General features: G+C 39.5%; 1 protein-coding gene across 4 annotated transcripts; it reads left to right on the forward strand.

Moving 5' to 3' along the window:
* The first annotated feature begins 154 nt into the window (after nucleotides 1-154).
* fbxo21 (F-box protein 21) lies at nucleotides 155-9,790 on the forward strand. 4 transcript variants are annotated; one of them, XM_058635616.1, is made up of 12 exons: nucleotides 155-412; nucleotides 891-1,026; nucleotides 2,348-2,457; nucleotides 2,614-2,735; nucleotides 3,494-3,640; nucleotides 4,445-4,581; nucleotides 4,685-4,821; nucleotides 5,487-5,666; nucleotides 6,681-6,813; nucleotides 6,988-7,178; nucleotides 7,264-7,421; nucleotides 8,666-9,790. In XM_058635616.1, the coding sequence occupies exons 1-12, from the start codon at nucleotides 189-191 to the stop codon at nucleotides 8,902-8,904; spliced, it is 1,914 nt and encodes a 637-aa protein (XP_058491599.1). In that variant the 5' UTR covers nucleotides 155-188; the 3' UTR covers nucleotides 8,905-9,790. The 4 variants fall into 4 exon arrangements, with proteins under 4 accessions (XP_058491599.1, XP_058491602.1, XP_058491603.1 ...); XM_058635619.1 differs by having other exon boundaries at nucleotides 4,463-4,581; XM_058635620.1 differs by having other exon boundaries at nucleotides 4,466-4,581.
* Nucleotides 9,791-11,444: the final 1,654 nt, after the last annotated feature.

The following is an 11,444-nucleotide window of genomic DNA, read 5'->3' on the forward strand; positions in this document are numbered from 1 at the left end:
TAAAAAAATGAATAAAACAAAATGCCAGAATTCCTGAAGAGCCTGAATGTAGCACAGCTTCCGCTCTCCCTCTGGCCGATCAACCAATCACGCGCCGTTTCATCTCACATTCCCCGCCTTTAGCCCTGCCCCCTGCGCCATATGGGGGCGGGGTCTGAACAATGAGGTAATCCGAGTAAACAGTAAAAATGGCGACGTCTGTTGCCGGAGAGGGTCAACAATGTCTAAACGGGATTATTTGCGACCCTCAAACCAAAATATTGACTGACCTGCCAAGCGAGCTGCTCGAACATATACTGTGCTTCCCTGTTCTCCAACATATCGACATTTGTAACGTTTCCTCCTGCTGCAAGCGGCTACACGACGTCTGCCATGGAAGGGGAAAGGTCTGGGGACACCAGTACAAACTCAGGTATGATTTGTTTTGTGGCATATCCACCGAATCGTGGCTTTGACCGACCGTGTGTATGCATATTTTGTGTCATGCCTGGAGTCCAACCATGGTCACAACAGTGACCAACACGGTCATTTTCTAAATCGGTTTAGTTAGCTCGTCTGCAAACTGACAGGCAGCTATCAGTCGTTGTGCTGATGCACCTAATTCACAGTGAAGACCGCTTTATGGCAACTGCTCCTCTGCAGACTGTTTAAACTTTTAAATCTTAAAATCTTTGCAATTACTAGTTAAACTCTATTTTACCCAGAACGGCTAAAATTGCTTGACCTTGAATGTTGCTTATAGCTTTGGATATGCAGAAGATCACAACTCTTGCCAAAATCACAGTCTTCCTCTTACTCCGTCTTTTTTCCGCAGTATAAACCATAAACGTGGCGTTTACCTCCTGAATAAAGTGTTACTGAAACGCCATTTGTACTCTTTCCATCAACAGATGGCCAAGACTGCAGAGGTTTTACCGTCAGAATGAGTGCTGTGACTGGCTCAAGGAATACAAAACACGCCATCGAGTTGGTATACAAATCAGAAGGATGGTGGAATCAATCTCAAAGAGATTCTTCACTGAAGTTGTAAGTCATTCTTCTTATTATTATTAAAATTATCTAGATCTTAACGAAATTACAAAAAGGTTGTTATTATTAAATTATATAACAAGGAGTTCCATACATATCAGATACATACAAACCTGTTTTATTGTGGTTGTAAACATCTTTATGAGCATGAAACTAGAAAAACTTCTTCATCTGAGATTTCTTTCACCAATTACAGGGAAAATATGTTTTTACAAACATTACATTGATTTATTTTGAACCTTTTTTGAAGAGAATTATGTTGTAGTAAGGGTGTAAATTGGGTTCCATGACGAGTCTGACAGTGACATTATATACACCAATTAGGAGACAATTGTGAGATAATGTGAAAATGTCTCAATTAGCCTGACTAAAATAATTGCGATGATTGTAAAAATCTTCTTTAAAGTGGCTCTAAAACACAGTGAAATCACTTTACCCCACAGTTTTTTTTAAAGAAAGGAATACATCTTTGCATCATTAGTAGCATGCATATTTCTAATAAACATTTTAAAGTGGGCAGGCTCCCCTTTTTAACATTAATTCATTAATGCTTTCATTGTCTACCAATTTATCCTCCACATGAGGTCATGGGGAGCTGGAGTCAATCCCAGCTGGCATAGGACGGGATACACCCTGGACAGGTTGCCAGTTTATCGCAGGGCAAACACACAGCGATAAACCACCTTTCATTCTCACATTCCCTCTTCTAACACTTCACAATATATCATTATGACTGTATGTTGGTGAGCTAGACTGCATTTTCAAGTCACTTATGTGAAATATTAACAATTTCCCCTATTCAAGATTATTCCAAGAATGGAAATTTATCATAATCAAGTTACCGTGAGTACTTTTTCTTGCAATGTGCAACAACATTGTGTATAAAGCCATCCCTGATGTTAAAATCACAAAATCTGTCACAGTACAAATTGTATCAATACAAATCAGGGGCCTGGAATCTTAATTAAATTGTGTTATATCATATATATATATATATTATATTTACTCAGTCGCTATATCAGTCTAGACACGCTTGATGATTATTTATTTCATTGTCCAGCCCTATTATTATTATGTTATTACATTAGACTTTTTTTCTGATACGTAATTTAAATATAAAAAAAGACCCTGTTATATGTGAATGTGTGTGCATGTACACTTGGAACAGGAAATGTGTGCGTGTGTGTGTGCGTTTGCGTGTGTGCGCGTGTGTGTGTGTGTGTGTGTGTGTGTGTGTGTGTGTGTGCGTGTGTGTGTGTGTGTGTGTGTGTGTGTGTGTGTTCTGTGCACCAAACTAACCCAAAGATCTGTAACTTAGCCTTGCGTTGGCCAGGTGCTCGGAGACAGCTTTGCAGAGATCGAGTCACTTGGGATGCCGGAGCACTTTTGTGAAGACGAGCTCCTCTTCATACTCAACACTGACAAGAGGTGACAGCAACATTTGCCACATGCTGCATTTTGCTGTCATGCATGGCTTTGGGTGTTGATCTCCGGTTAATCCCCCCTAAGACCTTTGTGATTGTGTAGACTGTTTGTGTTGTGCGCTCACTAACATGTCTCCACTGTTTTTCGTCCCATCATTAGGAAAAGCTTGACTTTGAAGTACTATGCAAAGAAAATCCTTTACTTTCTGAGGCAGCAGAACATCCTGAGGAGTCTGAAGATGTTCCTGGAACAGCCTGTGGAGCAGCAGTCTGCCCTAGAAGGTGTGGAATCATAGGCCTGAGTGGTCTGACAGTGAAGTGATAGCACTTTCAGATCAAGTACAGGTCTGAACACTCCCTAATTCCTTCTGAATGCAGATCCGAACACTCAAACCCCAATTAGAGGTGCCCTGGGATGCATGCACGCGCAATCTATTACACACCAATATTTCCTCAGGATGCATTAAGGACTGCCTCCTCAGCTTATGTCCCACTGCAGATTCGCAATTACCTTATTTCCTAACATTTTAAATCTTTTTTTTATAATAGAGCTGCGGGAGTAGTGCTTTGATTCACTCCAAAAATGTCCTGTGTGTATTTGCATACAGTATCAAGAAGGGACATTTTCACAAGAGACACATGCAATAATCAGTTATTAACCAATTACTTAATTGATCAGAGTGTGGTTACTGCCAGATTGTTGTGGGGTCCTTTGCACCTCAGTGACAGTGCACTACTTTGTTGAAAAAAACAAAACATTTGAGAACATGGTTATTTTGAGGTTTGAAAAACATATCGATAGACATTTTGTGCTGTCCTCCCTGATGGTATTTTTCAGGGAGGATATTCATACGTACATAAGTCTGAACAGGACCATACACACATGATGACAACCAAATCCAACATGCTGTATGTGTATGTTTTTGCTGCTTAGTATTCTTTTAATTTTGTTGTAAGTGTTAGACCTTGTCATTTGATTTGCAACTTCTTCCTCTGTGCTTTACGTAGCACTTACCCTCTCTGTCTCATCTGCCCTCCAGGTGCCGTACTCGTGGATCAGTATTGTAACCCACTGGCTGACATAACACTGGACAGCATATCAGCTCAGCTGGATGAGATCACAGAAAAAGTCAATAAGATGCTGAGAATCAAGAATCCGTCTCACCCCACCTTGCGCAACGCTCAAGGTGGGCTCCTAAAAGTAGGAAAACTTGTAATGGAAAATTGTGTTTTTTCGGGAAGGGGACACAGTTGCTTTTTTCTTTCTTAAATGTAAACTTGTAGGAAATGTCAATATCACACATTGAAAGGTGGGCAAAGTCTTTTTTTACCAAATATTTTTTAGGTAAATTTGAATTAACATTTTGATTTTTACAGTCAATGACGCCTGAGTTGATTATGACACATTTATTGCCAGCTTCAGTTGCATAAGATCAATCTGGGCTTCTGGATTGGGCCTTAAATGTTTGAGAACCACTGGGATAAGTGATTGTTATCCAGTGTCATCCTCCTAATAACTAACAGCTAGCTGCCCATTTTGCAAAAACAGCATTTAACACACAGCCCCTGGCTCTGTAAACAAAGAAAGCTGTTCATCCCAGACCACGAGTGGGAACAAGACGGACATCTCTGACAGGAAACAGAGAATTCCATGGGAACAGTCGCAAACATTGTAGCCGATAATATCTGCAAATCCTCTTCGTGGGAGCAATTTTTAATTAAGACATGAAATATTTCAGATGAGATGATGTAATCATTGTTCTGCCTTTAGCTATTGAAAAAAGGGTAACACCACATGCACGGATGTTGGGAGTGTAGCTTCCTAAGGAACACTGGAGGGAGGGGTGTACTTGTTTTGCTTTTGTGCCCCGCCTTTAAAGCCTGGACAGAAAAAAATGGACAGTGAATCTGTTTCTGTTCACTTGCTCAGCTTCTCCACTTACCCTTCAACAAATTTGTCATGAAGTTTAATTGTTATGTGTGTGATGTAGGTGACTGTTTTGTTATAGAAGACTTCGACCTCCAGAGGCAGGTGGTTTGTGCCATAAACTCTGTCTTATATGAGCAGCTTCAGTACAAAGGCAATGAGTTTGACTACTATAATCCCCTCAACTCTTACATCCATCAGGTATGTGGATGTGTATTTTCAGTCACAAGCTTTTTTGAAATAATCATTTTTTAACGATTTCTTTTAATCTTAACTCTTCCTTTCACTTGGGTTTTAAATGTAGGTGCTACTACGACACACAGGCATTCCCATAAGCCTCTCTGTTCTCTACATGACACTGGCCCGGAAGCTGGGTGTTCAGCTGGAGCCTGTCAACTTTCCTAATCACTTCCTGCTACGTTGGTGCCAGAAACCAACAGGGTACAGTTGAAACTCAATTAATGTAGCCTCTTATTCTTATTCCTACATTACCAGAGTCTTGCTGTTCTTGAAACATTGAAATAGATGTTTTGTTTTGTTTGTTTTGATTGTTTTGATTGTCTCGTTCCTTTGTGGCAGGCAGGAAAGAAATAAGTAAACTGTAGCGGCTTCAAAAGAACAAAGGAGTCACAGAGAGACTGAGGTTGTCAGGCGTGCTAAACAAAAATAATTACTGAGACTTCAAAATAAGTTTAACATTTTATTAACGAAAAAAAAGCGATCATGCATAAACTCATAATCAAAGAAGTAAGCGGTCAACAAAAAATATTACTTGAATTGGAAAGAGCATGGATTAGCTATTCCAGACACAGTGTGACTACCATTGGAAGCATCAGTAATGGTACATTATTGTACAACAGTGGAGCCCCATTAGTTAGACTCATTACATTGCTATGCCACCAACAGCACATGTCTCAGATTCACCATAATAAAAATGCATGCTTCTAGTGAACAACAATAATAATAATGATAACTTCCAAAGACCTGCAGCTGATTTGTTGTTGAATTATTCTATTTTCTAAGACTGGTTATCTGCCTCAGAATAGGCAGCCAACTTAGATGACAGCTTTCATACATATTAGATAAATTGAACTTCTCTCACACAGGAGCGAGGACATCTATGACTTTGTCTACATTGACGCCTTTGGGAAAGGCAAGCAGTTGACGGCTAAGGAGTGCGAGTACCTCATTGGCCACCAGGTGACAGCAGATTACTACAGTGCCATCAGCACCACAGAGGTGCTCCTCAGGATGGTGGGAAACCTGCTCAACATTGGCAAGAGAGGGTAAGAGTTAGTGATCCCCCAACTGGGGCAGGTGCACTAAATGTTACTATCCAATTTAGATATTAGGCCGTCACACAAAAATATGAAAAAAACATGCAAAGGCAGGTGTAATCTACATAGCATGTTTGCTTTCATATGGTTGGAGAGAATGACATACATTCATCTGAGCAAGAGGCAGACATGCTCAGAGGCATTGGTGATCCCTGAATTTCTGCTTTCTTTTTCTGGAAAGTTGTGGCTCCATGATGGATAAATGCAAGCCCACTCAATTATATTTATAACAGAAATCTCAATTTGCTTCGTCTGTGGAAGTTCTCAGTCATCTAGGTCATAGTGGTCTTCAGTAATGAGCTGTAGGCAGCTGGACTTGGTTGACTTGATTTGAATATGTTTCACCTCTCATCCAAACCCCGTTCTGTGGGTGGGTTTTGATTATTTTGAAGAGAGCTCCGGAGAACATTGTAGGTGACTGATAAGGTGTCTTAGGTTATTCCAGGTTAATGAAGGTGGTTTCCTTCACTCCTCTTTTAAACCGTCTGTCTTCTCTGGTCAGATAAGAACAACCTTGGGTCAAATAAATAAATATAAATAAATAATCAAAATACCTTGGTTCAGATAAGAACAAACTTCACACAAAAAAAAACTTTTAACGTGGGGAACAAATAGAGAAAACATCAGGAAGAACCACGGAGGAGGGATCCCACTCGATAGACAGCATGTACATAACAGATCAGTACCTTTAGAGGGTAGTGTGTGCATCTAATGTAAAATGATTTTTGGATAGATGATTCAGGCCTAATTTGTCCAGGACAGATCAGTATATGCACAAGCTTTCTATGACGTATTTCTGCCGTGACTAACGTGGAACAAATTACGCGTTTTCACCTACAACAACAACTGTTCCCTTGCATAATAGCATGTTATTTTAAAAAGTGCATCTCAGAGATAATCCCAAAACTATGTCTGTGTAATATCTGTAGCCGCCAGCTACCAGTAACATCCTTTTCTTCCCAGGGAAGGCAATGAGAAATCCTACCAGCTGCTGAGAGACTCTCTGGACCTCTACCTCACCATCAACCCTGATAATGTGCAGTATCTGCTGCTGCAAGCTCGCCTGTACTTCCACCTGGGCATCTGGCCAGAAAAGGTAATAACACTTAACCCCCGCTTTTAAGAAGAAATGTGTTTTTTTGACAGTTACTGCGGCATTAATATTTAAATGTATGAAGCCAACGTTCTGTCTGTACATGTGAAAGAGATATTCTGCTCTCGCAAAGTCACTTCAACACATTGTCCATTCATGTTTGTCCTCCTCTCCCAGGTGCTTGATATCCTGCAGCACATCCAGGCATTAGACCCCTCCCAGCATGGAGCAGTGGGTTACCTGGTGCAGCACACGCTGGAGCACATCCAGCACAAGAAGCATCCACTGGCACCTGAAATGAAGAGTCGCAGCATTCCAGAACACCTGGAGGTTCAGTATTCGGTTGGCCTCATCATGAAACACAAGAGGTGGGTCACATTAGGATGTGGAACAGCAGCACTCCTCCGTGGTATACAAGCCATTCTAGCGTAATCTGTTGTTTACCTCCTCCAGGTCAGGTTATAACTGCGTGATTTATGGCTGGGATCCTAAATGCACCATGAGTCAGGAGTGGATCACCACCATGAGGGTCCATCAGCTGTCCAACGGGGCCAACCAGCCATTCTACAATGTCCTTGTACAGGATGGAACGTGCCGCTACGCTGCACAGGGTATGGATTTCCACCAGTGGGCTTTTGCCAAAATCCTTTTGGTTAATTGTTCTTTATATATGATCATTTGTTGTGTGCACTTAACCTTTTATGCTTCCACTCAGCAGATATTCTCATGTCAGCTATCAACTCCGTAGTTTCCTATCAAGTAATCTATGAAGCACCTCTCTATTTCTTGCCAAAATTGTATGAAATTATACATAAAATTGAATAGACTGAAATGTCAACAAACGGCAGAATAAAAATAAAAGATAATAAAAGATGTTCTCATACAATCATTAAGACAAGTGCTGAGCCAAATGAGTCACTGTAATATGTACTTGTCCAATAATAGCAATGATAAAGTTAACCCATTACTGTTTAATATTGATTTTTGTAATGTATAATAACTAATTTTCTTAAAGATGTTATATAGGTGACAGTATGAAAAGGTTTGTATTGTAACAGAGCCTAGAGAAGGTGCAGAATTGTTGTTTCTTGGTCCGATCAGTGGAATTGATGAATAATGCCAAAAACAAATAGCCTTGTTTTAATAAGACTGATGGTCATTATTATAATAACATGGCTCACTTTGAATGAAATAATGCCTTTAATATTAATTTGTGATGTATACATATCCCCCACTTAAAACATCTCCCTTATAGGCTGACTCATTGTACTGTCAAATGTTCACTCTGCTGATTCTGCTGTTAGACTTTGAGCTTTACAAATCCACAGAGGGATTCGTATTGATTATCCCTGCTGCTCTGTTTGCCTTGCAGGAAATTAGCTGAATATTTTAATGTCATTTTGATCAGGTTTTGTATAAGTAGTGGTTTGTGTGAGGAAGAGGAATCAATTTATCTGCTGTGTCTGCTGCTGTGCGTCAGTATCAGCTGATATACACGTTGCTGACTTGTCTCCAGTGTTTGTCTGGGTTATGTCTATTAAAAAATGCATCAATGTGAATAAGTAGTTAAATGAGACGCTTAAATTACCCTAAAACTATTATTGACTGAAAGTAGTATTAAGGGATGTTTCATACATTTGTATGCTTTAATTTATAACTATGAAGAATAACTATGAAGAATAACGATAAAAGTAACACAAACAAGAAGCAAAACTGCAAAAATTGGCTACATTTTTGTCCCATTATTTCACAATTATGTCATCATTAAGTCGAGTGTATTTTTCTTCTTTGAGAATTTGGTTTATCTAAAGCTGTGTCCATGATCAGTAGCTCATTGCACGTATCTGTTCTTCAGAAAACCTGGAGCCCCACTCAGCCCCTCTGGAGATCGGCCACCCGGAGGTGGGTCGCTACTTCTCTGAGTTCGCCGACACCCACTATGTTGCCAACGAGGAACTTCAGGCTCGATACCCAGAGGACACGAGGGAAACACTGGGCACGGTGCGGAAGCTCTATCATAGACTGACCACCTCTGGTGACCAAGATCAGACTCTGGCCTCAGACCAAAATACGCACCAAGCCATGACGATGTAGCGAAGCAGCTGAGACCAACATCATCATGACCCGTACTGAGCAGTAACCGGTCATCGATTCTCAATTTACCATCCATTTAGTTGCTTCTTTATTGCAGATATTCACTGACAGGACATATTTATAACAAATAATTTAAAAAAGAGAGAAACGGATGCTGTGATGCTGCGACTCGGCGTCTCAACATCACGCGACGTCGATCGCATGACCATAATTCACAAATGTGATTTGAAATCACTGTCAGCTTCCTGTCTAAAAATATTTATTTCAACGTCTGTAAAATATGGAAAAAAAGCTCTGATTGCCAACGTTCATGCTTTGATATGCATCCAATCAGCCACAAGTGTGTGTGTGTGTTTGTTTTTGAAGACAAATCACAAACAATGACCTAGATGACGGTTAATGTTGGGGTTGAGCATTTCTTGCAACCCAATGACCTCATAATGTGTAAATCCAACCACAAAACAAAGGGTAAAATGTCCTATGTGTATTCAGGATGAGTATCAAGGTGCTGTACATTTCCCTTTACCTAAAACCAAGGAATGCGCCTTTACCCAGAGTTCCCCAACCTCTCTCCACACCTTCCTGCACCCAGCACCAGTCACAGAATCCCACTGCATATAGCCTAAACCCTCTGGTTACAGTGCCACAAGAAACTTTGTAAATGTACCTTTTTCTTTGAAATCTTCATCTTTTTGAAAGTTTAACTTTCACATTTTTAGAATACCTTCTTTTCTGTATATTAATACATATAGAGGTGCCATGGTCATGGATCATCAGTGTGTTTGAGCTGTGTATGAAAGAACACGAGAAGAACCAATAACAAGGACCCTACTGACTTGAGAGAGTGTTTTGATGGACATGCAGAGAAATAAAGAATTACAACTTTTTTCTTGCTTCTCTCTGTTTCAGCATGCTTCTTTAAATGATTATAGTAAAGCAACAGGAAATCAGCAGGTTCCTGATTCACAGGATGTATGGATTTAGAGCAATAACGATGCCAGATGTTTTTCCAAGATTTTCCTTATCAAACCTTAACCATAATTCTGAAAGATATTATAATGTCCCTGTAATTATTATATGTTGGCACCAGCTGACTTCTTAAGTGAGTTTTAATCACAGATGTTAATTTGGGGCAGATTTAAACAAAAATAAAAAATTCAGTGCCATGTTGATGTTTTGCAAACAGAAGTTCACAGACAACCAGGTTCCTATTGTAAATATACCAGCTGTCAATCACACTGGTGTCTACTCATAGGTTGTGTGGTGTATTGTTGATTCTCCCCTAAATTATGTGAAAAATAATTGACGAAGTCGACATCATGTGCCACTGAAGAAGACCCAAAAGAGACCATTAACCTCTCAGTTATAAATCAAGTCAGACGAAGGCAATTTTTTTCATGCACAAAACAACTTTTTGCAACAACCAGGCTACACAGTATGTTATAATTTGGAGTCACATGTCTGAGCCTGATTATTTTGGTGGGTCATGGCTCTTGTCCTAGGGAATCATGGGTAGAATGCTATCACATGGTTAATCAGATTTTCTTTTTTTTTATTACCCATGTCCTTATTTTGTTTGGCCTATAAAAATGCAAAATCCGTTGACCTTTACTCTGCACGCGGCACGCTTTCAACAGCAATAGCTAAATGGAAGGGCGTGGCTAATTGAGAACTGCTTTAAAAGACAGGGATATTAGTTTAACATGAGTTGGACACTATATTATGTCATATATTATATAGGTCAATCTGCCCATCTGTTAGGCTTGAGTTTGCAATGTCATGGCTTTCAGCGTAATATTTGAGCAGTATCGCTGAGGTTATTCTGGAAATTATTCTGGAGCAATATTTGCCATTGTTTTGAAATGTAAAGTAACACTAATGAAAAAAAAAGTTATTTGCATAAAGCAAACATATGTGTCGACTTACATGTTGATGAGAAGAGGAGGAAACAGTACTGAAATATTCTACTAGTAAAAGTACTACTATTTTTATTTTTTTTATTTTATGCAAAAAGGACAAGGGTCACACATATCACATTTATTGTACCTTTAGAAAACCTTTACAAATGAAAGTGCTGACAAAATAAAATATGTAAAGATATAATGTATCAGTCAAAATTGGTCAAAGGTCACAAATGCTTTAACTTTCTCACTCACTCACTCGGGGACCTTAATTAATCCCAATTCACCTGTCCTCTGTCCTCGTCATTCACCTGTCCTCTGTCCTCGTCATTCACTGCCAAAGTTTACGGTGCGTAAAAGTAAAATTACAAAATGGAAAAATGAAATGTACAAGTACACAAAAAACCTACTCAATTACAGTAACGTGAGTAATCGATTACTTTCCACCAATAATATCCCTTTAAGGTACAATTATAACAGATGCAAATGTATTTCTGGTTTACCTATTCAAAATACAATTAAAAATTGCAGTAAAGATAGTAGAAAACGACTTTTCTTGTAGGTATGGACAATGATTTAGGTGTCGTGTGTGGTAAGACACGCCCCTTTGATTCGCTGATAGTCGAGCAGCTCAGCAAA

Source organism: Solea solea, chromosome 8 (assembly GCF_958295425.1).
Source record: "Solea solea chromosome 8, fSolSol10.1, whole genome shotgun sequence".
NCBI classification, from domain to species: Eukaryota; Metazoa; Chordata; class Actinopteri; order Pleuronectiformes; family Soleidae; genus Solea; species Solea solea.